The 16,179-nt window shown below is 46.5% G+C and overlaps 1 protein-coding gene across 9 annotated transcripts in view; it reads right to left on the bottom strand.

Moving 5' to 3' along the window:
- Positions 1-16,179, bottom strand: part of EIF2D (eukaryotic translation initiation factor 2D) — a 35,954-nt gene that overhangs the window by 5,026 nt on the left and 14,749 nt on the right. For 2 of the 9 annotated variants that reach the window (XM_014532513.1, XM_014532512.1), the window contains exons 1-12: positions 13,980-14,220; positions 12,897-13,087; positions 11,531-11,614; positions 10,934-11,024; positions 8,189-8,296; positions 6,299-6,555; positions 5,727-5,844; positions 3,958-4,003; positions 3,433-3,536; positions 3,162-3,311; positions 2,706-2,795; positions 988-1,083 (exon numbers count right to left, since the gene is read on the bottom strand). In XM_014532513.1, the coding sequence (XP_014387999.1) occupies positions 988-1,083; positions 2,706-2,795; positions 3,162-3,311; positions 3,433-3,536; positions 3,958-4,003; positions 5,727-5,844; positions 6,299-6,555; positions 8,189-8,296; positions 10,934-11,024; positions 11,531-11,614; positions 12,897-13,087; positions 13,980-14,035 (1,391 nt within the window). In that variant the 5' untranslated portion in view covers positions 14,036-14,220. Of the gene's footprint in view, positions 1-987; positions 1,084-2,705; positions 2,796-3,161; positions 3,312-3,432; positions 3,537-3,957; positions 4,004-5,726; positions 5,845-6,298; positions 6,556-8,188; positions 8,297-10,933; positions 11,025-11,530; positions 11,615-12,896; positions 13,088-13,979; positions 14,221-16,179 lie in introns of those variants that run through there. The other 7 variants (XM_005885230.2, XM_014532511.1, XM_005885232.2 and 4 more) reach the window with 6 other exon arrangements.

The raw sequence follows: 16,179 nt of genomic DNA, 5'->3' as shown, positions 1-16,179 counted from the left end.
AAGGGAACTTCAGCGACGTGAGCCCCGCCCACTGGCCTGGCCTTCAGAGAATCTGCCCAGGCTTCTTTATGGATTTCTACCTGTCTTAACACTCTACCTTACCCCGGCTGGTGAAGTGTCACATCTCTGACATGTTGCAATGATGCACATGTTACAGAATGCCTTTACCACAGGGAATTTCTCCATTTAGCCAGATTTTCTCTTTGCTATGACATACATGGGTTTTGACAAACTTCTATCAAGGGTCAGACAGTACATAGTTGAGGCTTTAAGGGCCATGTGGTCGCTGTTGCAACCACTCGATTCTGCCACTGTGGCACTACAGCAGCCCTCGGACAACACATAAATCGATGGGTGTGGCTGAGTGCCAATAAAGCCTTGTTTGCAGAACCAGGCAGCAGGCCAGATCTGACCCACAGCCGTAAGTCTACAAACTCCTGACATAAATTATTTTCAGTTTTGGTTCTGTGAAAAGAAAGAGTATAAGAATCTTTCCTTTGAAGACTTAAGACAATTCCTTCTTCACCTTCTTTTGCTTTTAAATCTTTCTGGAGTTCTTATTTTTAAAGTGTTCTTTTTCTTTCTCCCTCTCAAGTTCTCCTCTATTGTGCTGGCTCATGTCGTCCCAAAGACCGTTCTCATGAGAATTACCCAAGCCTGTGTTTATTTAGACTGACGGGGTATGAATTATCGAAAGAAAGTCAGAAACAAAGACAGTGACGATTCTAAAGTTCAATGTGTTCTTTTGCTTCTAAATCTTTCTGGAGTTCTTATTTTTAAAGTGTTCTTTTTCTTTCTCCCTCTCAAGTTCTCCTCTATTGTGCTGGCTCATGTCGTCCCAAAGACCGTTCTCATGAGAATTACCCAAGCCTGTGTTTATTTAGACTGACGGGGTATGAATTATGGAAAGAAAGTCAGAAACGAAGACAGTGACGATTCTAAAGTTCAGTGTGCTAGGTCCTAGGGAGAGGGGGTCTTCCCCGTTACCTGGTCAGGAGACTGTCCCATGGAAGCTTCATGACTGTGTGCTGTTCACTTTTCTCTAAGATGCAGTCACACAGGATGGGATCCAAGTGCACAAGACTAAAGGGAAAGAAGAGGCTATTAATAGAGAAGTCCTAGCCTCGCCCCTTCTCAGGGGCCCAGCTCAGAATTCACCTCTTATCATAACACCCTTTTTAGCCAGGATTACTAGAATCAAAATGGGACCACACTCCATGAAACAATGCACCCCGTGAGGGAGGTGCAAGCATGCTTTCCCAGGACAGGGAGAAGCGGGCCGTGGGGGGAAGTGGGATGGGGAAAACTGAAGACCAGGAGTCTTGGCTCAGTTCTGCTACTAGCTAACTATGAGTAGGCCAGTACAACCTTCTGATCATATGGATGTCTTTTAAAAGTAAAAATAAGCCCAGCCGGTGTGGCTGAGGGGTTGAGTATTGACCTATGAAACGAGGTCACGGTTCGATTCCTCGTCAGGACACATGCCTGGGGTCTTGGGAGTGCAGGAGGCAACTGATCAATGATTCTCTTTCATCATTGATGTTTCTCTCCCTCTCCCTTCCGCTCTGAAATCAATAAAAATTAAAAATAAATATTATGGAATGCTTTTCATTTAGTAGTTTTTCTGTATCCACTTACCAAGAAAACAGAAGCCCTAGCTGGTTTGGCTCAGTAAATAGAGCATCAACCTGTGGACTGAAGGGTCCCGGGTTCGATTCCAGTCAAGGGTACATACCTGGGTTGTAGGTTCGATCCCAGGAGGGGGCGTGCGGAAGCAGCCGATCAATGATACTCTCTTATCACTGATGTTTTTATCTCTCTCTCCCTCTCCCTTCCTCTCTGAAATCAATAAAAATATATTTTTAAAAAAAAGACCAAAAAGCTATGATAATTCTTTAAAGTTTACATTTTATCACTCACAATAAGCACCTGCATTTGAAAATCAGTAGTAGGTATGAGATCATACTTCCCAGTCTATAGACAATGTTGACATCAAATATGGAACCACCACTTACCAAGAAAACAGAAGCCCTAGCTGGTTTGGCTCAGTAAATAGAGCATCAACCTGTGGACTGAAGGGTCCCGGGTTCGATTCCAGTCAAGGGTACATACCTGGGTTGTAGGCTCGATCCCAGGTGGGAGGCATGCGGAAGGCAGCCGATCAATGATACTCTCTTCTTGACAAACGTTAATTTCCTTCTCTTTAAGGGCTAGAATGAATCAGCATTAAACTTATTTCCTTCCCAGAAAAGCTCCTGTGAGGCAACCAAGCAGAGTTCCTAGAGAACTGCTGCTACAGGCTGGTTTGGTATTACCTGGAGCTTGTTAGAAAATGCAGCTCAGCAACACCCTAGACCAGGGGTCCTCAAACTTTTTAAACAGGGGACCAGTTCACTGTCCCTCAGACCGTTGGAGGGCCGGACTATAGTTTAAAAAAAAACTATGAACAAATTCCTATGCACACTGCACGTATCTTATTTTGAAGTAAAAAAACAAAATGGGAACAAATATAATATTTGCATGTGGCCCGCGGGCCGTAGTTTGAGGACCCCTGCCCTAGACAATAACCAGGTGTCTACAGCCCATGGTTTAGAACCCTGGTCTTGATTATTTCTATACGCCCCTCCATCCCGACATCCTCCACAAATTGTCTGAGTCCGCTAAAGATGAACTCTAACAACACAGTCTCCTCCCGATCCACTCACTTTTTGTTGTCTGCATCAACCAGGTCATTTTTCTTGGCGTAGTTAATGATGATCATCCGGACCTCACTGCCCTCGAGAATGCTCCCCTTCCTGGGTGAGAAGTGTGGGGGGTTAATTCATGGTGTGCCAGGAGACAACCTGCAAACACCAGGACTCACTCCCTGCTCAGCAGCGTGCTTTCCCCAGCGTTTCAACCTCTTCTTTTCTTCCCTCGTCCTGACCGAGGTAGTAAGTAGGGCCATGTAAGGAGTGATTACAGGTAGAAAAGGGGAGACCTACTCTCTCGTTCATTTAGTCCAGAGACACTTTCTGGGAAGGAAGCTTGAGCTGGACCTGGGGGAAGGGAGGACAGGGCAGGGGAGGTGTTGCCAGTCACAGAAGAATACTACTCAGGCGGAGAGGACTTCAGGCCAGAACACCAAGCAGGCAGAGCAGGGCTGCTCTCCAAAAACTCACTTGTGGCCAGACTCCTGGAAGAGCAGGCTCATGCTGGCTGGGACACAGTAGAGGGGTTTTATATCTGGAGGGTGATAGGGCTGTTCCCTGCTACCCTCCTGGATAGTCTGGGAGGTCGGGGAGGGCTCAGGTATGACGAAAGATGTGATCCTAAAACCCAGCAGAAGGAAAGAAAAAACACATTTTATACTAGTGTGTCTGCAAGTCCCAGTCCATGGCCCCGGTGCCCCAGGGCCAGCGGAGCTACGGTGAGCAGGCCCCCTGCACTCACCTGGGGTGTTTCCAGTCCACAGCCACAATGCTCTCCACCCCTTTGCTCAGCTCCTTGACCTGTATAATCTGCTCCTGCTGCATTTGCTGCAGGAACTTAGAGAGCTAAGGGAGAGAGGGCCAGTGGGAGGGGACTTTGTCACTTCTGCACACACTGAGCACCTAGGATGTGCCAGACACCGAGCTAGGCAGGTCCTGGGGAAGAACACGGGACAGTCCCTGCTCTCATCAAATTAGGAACTGGGAGGCCCCCACCCAGAGGCTCAGGGGGTGAGAAGCTGCTACAGACTAAATGGTGAAGCCTTTCCGAACTCTGACCAGATATCAAAGGGTGAGGAGGAGAGAAGGGAGTAGGTCCACCCACTGCTTCAGCCCAGGGAGTTTTCTCCCCGCCCCCACCTTATATCTGGAATTAAAAGTTTAATTCCAGCCTCAGCCCTGGAGAACGGGCTTCCCGTGTCCACCCAGCTCATGCCATGTGTGCCCCAACACAACTCTGTGGGTGTGCAGAGAAGGGCCTGCTTACTTTTTTGTAGCTTGACTTCTTTATGTCCAGTTGCCGTCCTTCAGGGCTGATGGCAAATGGAAAAGGCAAGTTAAGCTAACAGCCAGAGCAGTGGGACCTGCCTGCACTGAGGGAGGCCTTTTCCTGAGCCCTCCTCCCCCACGTTCAGAAAGAGGCTGCAGTGCCAGAGCTCTGCCCGGTGGCCTCGCAGTGGGACACGCTCCAGGCTACTCTAGATCTTTACTGTCCGACAGACCCCTCCGTGAAGATGGAATGTTCACTATTATTCTACAAGTGCGGCGATTAAGCACTTGAAATGTGACTAATGTGTCTGAAGAACTAAATTTTAAACTCTTCATTTTAATTAATTCAAACTTAAATAGCCACTGTACTGGATAGAGCTTTAGATTCCTCTGAAACTAGACAACTTTCTGAGGCCTCAGAAGTTCCACCTCAGGGTGAACCTTTCCAACACTGAGCTCATGGCAGTAGGTGGGCCTAGAGCAGGACTCCGCAAACTAGATCCTGCAGGCCACGCCCACACATCTGCTGACTCCACGGCCTTGGCCTTTGTGCCACAACCCAGAGTGGAATGGTTGCAATAGAGACTGCACGGCCTGAAAGCCTGGAATGTTTACTATCTGTTTCCACAGAAATGTTTGCTGATTCCTGCCCTAGGGCTACTAGTTCACAGGGGCGGCCCCTAATGAACGCTCCCCCAGAGCTTCCATCTTCTCTCCGCATGCGCCACACACCAGCACTGCGACTCCCAGGGAGCCCTTCCAGAAACCACCAGGTTAGGAAGCTCTATCTGGAGCACATTCCAGGGTCCCTCAGTTACCTGCCACCAGCACAGTCAGGGCCAATGACCAAATGCCTGCCACACACTCCAGACCCCCTCTTGTCTAGGAAAGCCTTTACAAAAGAGAGGTCAGTCTCAGGGTAAAGCTCAATAAGCAAACCTGCTGACATGTTGTTTGTTAAGTGCTTACTAAATGTCGGGCTATTTAATCTTTTTTTTTTTAAGATTTTATTTTTACTAATTTTTAGAGAGAGAGAAAGGGAGAGAGAGAAGCATCGATGTGAGAGTGGAACATCGATCAGTTGCCTCCAGCACACCTCCTACTAGGGATCAAGCCCACAAACTGGGCATGTGCCCTGACTGAGAATCGAACCAGCAACCTTTCGGTGCACAGGATGATGTCCAACCAACTGAGCCACACCAGCCAGGGCAGGCTGTGCTCGAAATGAGGGCTCAGAGAAGCCCAGAGCCGAGTTCAAGCTCGCCTGCTCCCGCTCGCCTGCTCCCACTCCCTTTGGAGCTGCCATTTGAGCTCAGATGGCTCTGTCTTCAAAGCTCAGGTCCTGTCCCCAAGTGATACTCCCTCTCCAGGTGGCTGGTGCTTGGAGGAGGGGTGGGGATCACACTGATTCTTCCTCCTGATACAACCTAACCCAGCCCACCTACTTCTCAGGAGAGTGAGGGGGTTCCAGAAGAAGCCTCCTGACAGAGGCCGCTCGGGGCTCTTCCTGGACAGGACGTGCTGCCAGGAGCACCACCGCAGCGCAGCGCCCTGAAATCCTTGTTCATCTCCTCAGCATCCTTTCGCTGGCTAAAATTTAAGTTTTAAAACGTAGGACCTAGTTTATTTACCAGATCAACCCTGTACTCCACTCTTTCCACCATGTGTCCTTCAACCAATGCCCCATCAGCCCTGTCCTGTCCCACCACCAAGGACTACGGCAGAGACTGTGCCTGGCCACCGCCCACCCACACATGCCTTCCGTACCAGCAGGAGAACACGTGGCTACCGAGGAACGTGCTGGTGAGTAGAGGGAGGTCGGTCTTTTTGATTCGGCACTTCAAAGCATGCAAGAAGCATTGCTGTAGCAGTTCATCCATTTGCTCTGCAAGGAGAAGACAGAACCTTATCCTTCCTGGGGAATACAGATGCCTGGCACTCCCCGCCCAGCTCCACAGTACCCCACTTTACCCACGGAATCCATCCCCAGGTTCCGAAGCTCCCAGACTCGCTGGGGCACAGAGCCTTTGAAGAGGGCTGACCCCAGAGAAGGGGTTAAGCACAAAGTCCCACCCAGCCAGGAGCCAACACTTCTGACCGAAAGAAACCTTACAGGGTCTGAAGCTGGAAACAGTCCAAATGCCAGGGCAGACTGGCCCCAGGGAAGCCTGACTTGTGTGGGGAAGACTCCCAGGTGAGATGTCAAAAAGCTGTTGCACCGCCTCAACAGAAATAAGGACGTGCCCTCCCCTCCCAGAGGTCCAGTGTCCCTCTAGTCAGGGGAGTGGCGCTTCAGGCTCCTAAACTGAGAGGATGGCCCCCCACTCCCAGCGTTATACCTTGAAGGGTCTTGCTGTCTGCGGGGTCTGGGTTCAGGCCCCTGACGCCAGGGTCTTCTGAGGCTTCTGGTAGGGTCTTCTCCCCACACATCTGCTGATCTTCCCCATTCTCCTCCTCCTTCCCCTCCAGGGTAAGGCGCCTCATGTCATCCTGCAGGGCGGGGCCTGCCTGGACAGACCCCTTCTCTTCACTGACATCTGAGGGATCCAGGGTCAGTGGGGCAATGAAAGGTGGAGAGGACTTGTCTCCAGATCGCCTGGAAAAAGCTCATGTCAGAAACACCAAGCCCAGCACTTTCCAACCTGGGTCAGGGGTCAGCCAGAGAGAGTAAGAGCCACAGGCTGGGGTGGGGTGTCCAGGAGAGGACAGAGAACCTGGAGTCTCATATCAAATCTATTTCCAGTTCTGTGACCAGAAATGTCACATGCCTCAGTTTCCTCATCTCTGAAATAGGGAGAATAATTCTTGACTCCTCTCTATCTCAAAGGAATAATAATATTATTAATAGACATCTGGGGACAGAAAAAAATTAAAGAAAAAAAATTAAAGAGAACCCCCAAAAGTATTCTATTCATATGAGTTAAAAATAAAACTCTTTTGAATTAAAGAACAAAATTAAGATTGCAATGCATCTGTAGGACTAGTTTGGTGAAATACAAAGACCCAAGGCTCCCAGGATATAACAAAGTACAAACACCTGCAATGCTCAAGGACTGCAAAGCCACCTGCTCTGTGTTAAAGCAGAATGCAATCGAGCTTGCAGAGTAGAGATTAAAAAGGGGTTATGCCACTAAGCCTTCCCCTCCCAGAGGTCCAGTGTCGCTCTAGTCAGGGGAGTGGAGCCTTAGGAAAAGAGAAAAAAGAGTGATGCCAAACAGCAGAGCACAGAAAGGTAGAAGCGCCAAGCTTGATCTTACCCAAAATTATGTAAATCAAACTACATTTTAACTAACAGCTGCAGCAAGGCTTATTGGTGACCAGTGAGGCCAGAGTGTATGGTTAGGGTTCTCTGATCAGGTCAATATCAGAAATATTTTTAAAAGGGGGGAGGGAGTGGGGGCTGAGGAGCTGCTGATAAAACAACTTAGCATGACACTGACTGCAAGGTGCAGCAAGAACATCAGTAAGCAGCTCGCAAATGTCTGCGAAACAGCTGATGAGGTTGTACCCCAGCAAAGCAGGGCTTAGTGAATATTCGTAAAATGAGCAACTCTAAGGGAGGGCCAAGAAAGTAAAGATGAATCTATACCAGCAGGCCACAACACTTGGCCAAAAGACCAGGCATAATGCTTTTGAGAAAAGCACTATTTACTGTTTTGGTAAAGTGACAAAAAAAAAAAAAAAATAGCCGGAAAATAGACTCGTACATGGCTCCACAAAGCAACTGTTACAGTGAGAAAGCGTAACTTCCACCCTGGAGAGACTGGAATGTGGAACCTGAACAACATCATCATCATCATCACCTGGTGCCTAAGGATCTGCTCTGCTTAGATTTGGATTCAGAAGTGAGAATTTCTGAGCACTTGTCATAGGGCCAAAAGGTGCCTAAATGTGCATGGCAGATAAGGCCAGATGGACCAGAGCTATAAAAAATAAAGATTATAACTGCACTGAGGGGAGGAGCAGACAATCCCTAAGGCCTTATTCAAAGCCTAGGATTCTATAATCCACCTAGAAAATAATCAGAGTTCTTTCTCATTTCTTCTCCATACAGACAAAAAATATATGTATACATATATTTCTTCACATGTAACAAAGAAATTAATGTCTGGGGTCAGCAACTTGCCTAAGGATACAGCAGGGACCAAAACTCTCACTTCTGAATCCAGGCCCCATGCGCTCTCCACCCATGCAGCTACCCGTAAAACAGAAAAAAACAGCAGACCCACCACAAGTGGTCCTCGTAGGTGTGGAGCACAGAGAAGCCCCTTCCCTTCAGGCCTGAAGTCAGCATCTCAGATGTGGACATGGCAGCCACTCCGATGGCCACAGGGGCCCTGAGAAGGAGACCAGAGACAAGGATCAGGGAGTGTCTTCCAGGAGAGCACAGCAGGACCACCTTCCCACACACGTGCTAAAAGCACCACGGTTGCAAATCTAAAGCACCCACTAGGATCACAGAAATCTCAATTTTCTTCAGATCGCCTAGAAATATGACTTTCAAAAATCCCTTGACCAAATATTCCCCTTCTTTTAAGCAATTCCTCTGCTGACGATGACACTTTTTGTTTTATCTCCATTATGAATTAAACCCAGGCAGGCCATTAAGCCCATGAGAGAATATTTAAAGTTCCCTTTCTTTAATTTCAAAAATATAAATTACTTCCCTACCTTAAAGACAGCATAGCCATCCTATACCGAAGTTCAGAAAAGAGGCCATTCATAAGCCATAGTTAGGCTGAAGGATATCATAAGGAAGGGAGAAGAGATAAATAGTGGCACCAACTAAAGAGGTTCCTTCTGAGTTGACTCTTTATAACGGGATTTGCTCTGTGTAACTATCTATCTAAGAACTGGGTGTGTCCAGAATGTCAAAAACCACCACATTTATAGCAACTACAAAAACTTCCAAGGCCCAAAAGGGAAATCTCCGTCATCCAGTGTTACGCAAGCACTGCTCACACACTGCTTGTAAGGATCAGTGACCAGCTGGGTAGCTGTGGGGTAAGGTCACATGGGCCCAAGCAAGAAGATTCAAGAGCAGAGTTCCCAACACCTGAACTTGAAGAAATGTTTGCTAAATTAGCAGCTCTGCTTCCTGGGCCCATAGGTCAGTTATTGCTACAGACACTTTGAATCTGGCTTCTTTCCCAGCTCCTAAAAGAGGGGTCTTTCCAACCCCTGGGTCAGTAACTCAGGAACTTCAGTCTCAAACATAACTTGTAGTTTTAACTTCTTTGTACCTTTAACCTGCCACAAACTACCCCCAAGCTTCATCCCATATGCATTCTAAAGGCCAAACTGAGCAGGCCAAATCCATATTTATGGAGTTTTCCCCTTTCTTCTATAGAATACCAGAGGGGGAAAACAATGACACTGCCATTCTTTTCAACTGCAGGTTTTGCTACAGGTAAACAAGGAAGGAAACATTTCTAGGTGCATGGCTCCAAAAGGTTCAAGGCAAATTGGAGAATATCAGTAGCAAAAATAAGATCTTTAAACACTGACCTGGTCCTTGTCAGAGAAGTGAGGAGTAAAATAATGAGATGTCATTTTTCACTCAAGATGACACAAAAGAAAGTGACCCGTCATATCCAGAGCTGGTGAGAATGTAGGGAAATCACACCCATAGGTGGGAGTGAAAACTGATACAGCTTTTTTGGAGGGCGATGGTAGCTACTTTAGAAAAATACTGGCACTGGTATTCCTAGAGGCATCAGCAAGATACTGTTTTTGATAGAGACAAATTGGAGACACCAGAACGTCCATTAGGAGAGGACCTCTCCCATCATCACAGAGTAGGTAAGAGGAGTCAGCATATCTGGGCTTGCTTACACGGGAAATGCCCACACTATCTTAAGTGAAAACAATATAAATAAAGTATAATTCTGTTTGTTTGTATTTTTAAACATTCATACCCTAAATCATACATTTATATATGCACATGTATATATGCATTGAAGAAGGTTGGCAAAGATATGCATCAACATGATGATGGTTACTCCTAGGAGAAAAGGATTATGAGATACAGGGATTTTTTTGATTTTTCAGAATTGTTCTTATCATTACTTGCTATATTATTTTTAAAAAGAAGCAGGGTTGTGATGGCTGAACAATGCTGTAAGTATACTAAAGAGCACTGAATTGTACATTTGAAACAGGTTAATTTATAATATGTAAACTACATTTCAACAAAGCTATTGAAATAATTAAAAGATGATGGGGAAAAAGTATGGACTTCATGAAAGATAAGGAAAGACCAAGAAAATGTCACAGACAGGAGGCTAAGAAGACATGACAACTAAATGCACTGTGCTATTCGAGATTGAATCCTTGAAGAGAAAAAAAGACATCAGTGGGAAAACTGGAATAAAGTTTGTAATTGTGTTAATGGTATTGTACCAATGTTAATTCCTTAGTTTTGATAACTATACTGTGGTTATGTAAAATGTTATCATTACAGGAAGGTGGGTATAGCAGAACCCTGTACTATCTTTGCAACTCTTCTGTAAATCTAAAATTATTTAAGAGCCCTAGCTGGTTTGGCTCAGTGGATAGAGCGCTGGCCTTGGAACTAAAGGGTCCCAGGCTTGATTCCTGCCAAGGGCACATGCCCTAGTTGTGGGCTCGATCCCCCCCCGTAGGGAGTATGCAGGAGGAAGCCAATCAATGATTCTCTCTCATCACTGATGTTTCTATCTCTCTCCCTTCCTCTCTGAAATAAAAAAATATATATATTTAAAAATTTTTTAAATAAAATAATTTAGGAAAAAAAACAGAAGCACCAGTGGCAAATACACTGGCCCCAGATGTGTGGATATCTCACATATCTCATTACCATTCGCTATCTTCTAGAAGAACCTGTTTTTTTCTCTTAACCCTTTACCCATATGCTTTGAGAGTTGTCATTCCCCTCCCCCCTCCCCAATTTTACCTAATTTTTTCCCCAAAGGCACAGCTGGCTGGCACAATACCTGTTTCCCACCAAGACAATGGCACAGAGGTCACCCTTCTGTACCTGAGGCAGACCAGCAGGGGGCACCACTATTCCCGGCAGCATCAAATCTGCAGCAAACAAAAGCATCACAATCTATGTTTTGCCTCCATCCAATTCCACATTTTAACTTCATCATTTATTTATTCACTCAACAAACATTAATGTAATTATTAACTACATTATTCATAATGAAAATTAAAAATGGCAACCTGAATAGCAGACCTGTTCCCTTTGGGGGCCAGGGGCTACTGGTCATATCGAGGCACCAAGCTGAGGTTCCAGCTCCAGAGTCTATCTTATCCTAGTCTCCTAAGTTCAGCCTATTGACTTACAGTACAGCACATGGCAGTTCCCAAGGTACCTTCACATCACTTATCTTATTTAAACTTTACAAAAGGGTCAGAGGCCCAAAGGGCTCATGGAAGCAGCCAAGCGAGAGCCACAATACACATGGTGGATAAAATCCATTTTTCAAACATATGCATGAATATAGGAAACAGGTACATTTCTTAAAATAGTTGCCCTTCCTAAGTGGGTTTCAGCCAAGAGCCAGAACATAGGAAAATCCTCTTACCTGCTCCCCCCACCAGCTTTTCGAGCACCAGAGGCCATGTTGTGAATGCTGGTAGAAGATCAGGATATGACCACAGGGTGTACACTGTCCAAAAACAGACCCAGAAAACACTTAACTGCCAAAGTCAATCCCCTGGGGAATTGGCAAAGTCAAACATTAAGGTTGATTTAGTTAGGATATAGATGAAGCAAAAGCTATAGAGAAAGTTGCCAAAGAGATTTCATTCCTAAAGAAGGCAGAGACTTAAGAAACTGGATGTCACTTGAGATTTGGAGGCACCTATTGTTCCACCTGGATTGCAGCAGCAGCAAATGACCACAGTAGATAAAAGTGGGGACACAGACCCAACAGGATTCCATTTATTACTTCAGAAGCAAGTAACGTAAGAACAGGGCACCAGCTGAAGAAATGCTGAACTTCCCCATGTTTATTATTTTTATTCTGTTTCCATAGTGATTAGCCATAAAACCCTAGATCAGAAAGGGCCTGCAGTTGTACAGCAGCAAAGTGGGGTCGGGTAGGCGTGGCCTAAGGAGACTGCATTGCACTGTCTCAGCCAAGATCCGAGGAAGAAAGCCCCAAGTGCCAAAGTAGGTGTCAGTAGCTATGGAGAACAAAAAAAGGCCCTAGCTGGTTTGGCCTGTGGACTGATGGTCTCGGGTTTGATTCCAGTCAAGGGCACATGTCTGGGTTGTGGGCTCAATCCCCAGTAGGGGGCGTGCAGGAGGCAGCCGATCAATGATTCTCATCATTGATGTTTCTCTCTCTCTCTCCCTCTCCCTTCCTCTCTGAAATCAATACAAATATATTTTTAAAAAAAGAAAAGAAAAAAAAGAACAGAGTCTCTGAGACCTGTGACAAAGAGAGAAGCACAGAATCCTGAGAGCCAGGCAGAGCCTAAGAAAGACTCCCAGTGAGGTATCTTCGCGACTGAAGTACATCACCAAGCCAGCCAGCATGTAGTTTAAATTAATCTAGCTTCTTTCCTACAATAGTATCTCTTCGGTACTTTACGAAAATCCTGCTAGAGGTAGCTTTAAGAAACATTCATGCCCTGAGATTCACCTGTTTTCAAGACCTCTGCGCCATCCCTAAGTAACCTACTATACACTTTATCTCAGAATTTCCCTTGGCAACTACTCTTTTTCTGTGTTAACTCTTTTTTTTTCCCTTCTTTTCTCCCTCATATAGCAGTTTCTGCTCTTGAAAGACCCAATTCTAGGGATATTAGGTCCAAAAAAATCTTTAGGGACGGTACTGGGAGATTTTCAACTTGTTTAAGAAAGACAGGTTACTGGAAGACATAAGGAGAAACAGATACTAGGCAAGGGCTATAATGATGGCCATCCCCATCCGACTGCCATACCTGTCGGGTACAGATTTTTCTCCAGTTCAAATAGGATGGGGTTACCACCACTCACGTACACAGTCACGGCATCCCCTCTGTGAGCATACAGCTTCAGGATGCTGAGCTCTTCCTTCCCAGGCACCAACTCGGAGGCCTGGTCGGTCCCCAGGGCGGGGAAAGCAGCTGTCACGTCAGCTCGAAGCTTTCTCCTGCAGAAAGCACACCAATGCCTGGAATGAACGCTGTCTGGGTGGACTTTAATAAATACTGAGGACGTGCTATAAAATCACGAGGGCCAAGGAAAGACTGTAATTTACAATGCTGTATTCTTGCACAGGCTTCCAAAACATCCTGGTCTGTTTCACACCAATGTCTCATCTATTTCCACATGCTCCTGGGCAAATCTTTCCGTTTTACAAAGAAAGAAAACAAAAAACAAAACAAAACAAGACCCAGTGAGCATCCCAAGTAAGCCTGAACTTGGACACTCAGCCCTGCCTCCTGACGCCCAGCCCAGCTCTGGGACCCACTCCCTGCTCGTATGCGCCGGGCGAACCTGCCAGCTTAGGATGAATCACTACACCAGGGCACCAAGAATAGCAACCACACCACACTGGCTCCGGAAGCGCCAGCGTGCCATCTGCATCTGCGACGCTGGACAGATCTGGTTCTTCCCATCCGCGCCGGGCGATCCTCCCCCTTCCCCTGCATCCACCGCTCCGGCCAGAAGCACCGGGCACTTCTGCTTGTGCACCTGCAGCTCTCTGCGCCCGGGGTCTCTAGCTCTTCGGAGGACAGGGACTCTGCACTCCTTTAGTTTTGCATCCTCCACACCGTAGACTGCATTTTATAAGCGCTGACTGAATTATGTTTTCTTTTAAACTCACAAGAATATCCAAAAAGACAGCCTAGGAGATATATGAGGCCTCCATCTTCACCGTCAAAATGTGTCTAACCCACACTTTCCCCCTGGAGTCCCTTTCCCGGGTGTACCCCGCGGCCTGCACCGGGCCGGCTGATCCAACCCAAAGAGGGCTCTGGACCGGGCTGAGAGGTACTTGGGTGCCCTCATGGGCGGAGCAGGCCCCTTCTCCCCCTCACCTGTCCGATCCCTTGATGGCCGTGTTGGACCTGACCCGAAAGGCCTTGGCAAACATGTTTGCTGGAGTGGCCTGAGGAAAAGAAGTCGAGCACGGAAGCCAGAAGCTGTCAGGAAAACGAGAGCGCGGCGTCTCCCCACCCCGCAGCCCTGGGCGCAGCCATGCTGGGGCCTGGCCGGGAAAGCAGCCCAGCTGGGATATGGGCCCGGCTGGAAACCGTGGCCACGCAGCTTCGCGTCCGCCCCTAGTGGCAGGGCCCGGAACAGAAACTGGGCGGGGCGGGGGCCTGCACGCCCCTCCCCGCGCCACGCCCCTCTGTGATTCTGCGCCTGCGCACAGGCATACTGCAGACTGCCGGAGCCAGCAAGTCTGTAGTTACCCGCCCCAACAGAGATTGCTATTCATCTCCACTTCATCGGCCTCGAAGTGTGCTGAGTAGGAGTCCTGCCAGCTCCCGTTCCATTCAATTTAGTTCAATTCCACAAAATTAATTGAACTCTGGTATTTTATTAAACTTGCAGGCCTCTTGAATGCTTTTCTTAAGGGCTTTTGTTTATTAAATCTTTTCATTTTATTGCACACTAAGGGCCTCAGGTAGGATTTTCTCCAAGATTTTCTACTATGTTATGAGAAAATTTCTAGAAGTTATTATTATGGGGTGATAATAACAATAACAGGGAATCCACTCTTGTCCCAGACTTGCCCTTCATGTTATGAGAAAAAAAACTACAAATGATTTTCAAATGTATTATTTTAAATTATTTTGGGCTATTTGTATTTTAACTTTTGGGTTCAGGCATTATTTGGGGAGTTTTGTTTCCAAAGTAATTATGTTACTTATGAGTTTATTAACTCATATTGCTTATTTTTAAAAATCTGTGAGATAGATTAGGATCAAATGATGGTTTGGCCCTTGCAGTTGTGATCATGGACCAATGGCTTATTCTTTCTGAAACTCTTGCCTTCTCTGACATGTGGATGTCATAGCCACCTAATAGAGCTTCCATGAGAAACAACTGAGATAACATGTGAGATGTTGCACAGGGCTTTGCAAGTTAACAATAAATAGTTAATATTAGTTGAAAAAATCAGTCTCAGACAGAGGTGAGGGTTTGGGTTTCTCTGAGGGACAGCTGGGGGGAGGGGGAGGTGTCTCTGGAGGCAAGGATTTAAACACCTGGGGTCCTGGCCCTACTAAATTAAATTTTTCATGTGAAAACTTCAGCACAGAATGTCCATCCACCAAGAAAAAAAAATCCTAATTGCTTTATTAGCTGACATAGTTGCACAAAGGAGAATTCCACATTGACTGCCCAAAGATTAGGCCCTGCACAGTGTCTGCCCTCCACCATTCTTGGAAGGGCCCCTAATACAGCAGAGGGGCCAGACCCAGCTCAGGCTCTCCCTGCACTTCTGACTCACCAGGTTCTTATTCTGAAGCACTGCAGCCACAAGACAAAGTCAGAGGAGTCCAGAGGAGGGTAGCACCACAGAGCCCTGTCCCTTGTACCCTCACCTGGCCACACTGGTGATGGGGGTGGGGGGGGAAGAAGGCTCCCTCCAGCTCTGAGTAAGCTGCCTGACCCCACAAAAGCTTTTAAGTCTTCCAGCTGAGGCCCCAGCTATCAGGGAGCAGAGACTAGCCATTTCACTATGCCTTGTCTGAGTACATGATCCATAGAAACCATAAGATAGTAAGTAATTATTGTTGTTTTAAGCTGTGGAGCTTGGGGATGGTTTGTTATGCAGCCATGGAAACTAATAAAGGAACCCAAGCATTTCTCCGTCCCAGTGCATCCTGAAATAGCCAATTTGTTCATGTCACTGTGATGGAATCCATAGCTACATGCAGTCCAACTCTTCTCCCAGAAAATTATCCACCACTAGCTATTTTGCTTACCATGCAAAAATTGGAATTTTGTTTAAACCTTTTTTTATTTTTCAATTGCAGTTGACATTCAATATTATATTAGTTTCAGGTGTAGAGCATAATGATTAGATGTTTATATAACTTATGAAGTGATCCCCTAATTAGTCTACTACCCACCTGGCACCATACACAGGTATTACACTATTATCCTATCTACACTAATAAAAGAGAAACATGGTAATTGGCGTACGACCGCTACCCTTCCCATTGGCTAATCAGCATATCCTTATGCAAATTAACTGTCAGCCAAGATGGCAGCCGGCAGCCATGC

This window comes from Myotis brandtii, unplaced genomic scaffold, assembly GCF_000412655.1.
Source record: "Myotis brandtii unplaced genomic scaffold, ASM41265v1 scaffold898, whole genome shotgun sequence".
Classification (NCBI taxonomy): Eukaryota; Metazoa; Chordata; class Mammalia; order Chiroptera; family Vespertilionidae; genus Myotis; species Myotis brandtii.
The sequence above is the reverse complement of the archived record's forward strand: the minus strand, read 5'-3'. Positions and strand labels throughout refer to the sequence as shown.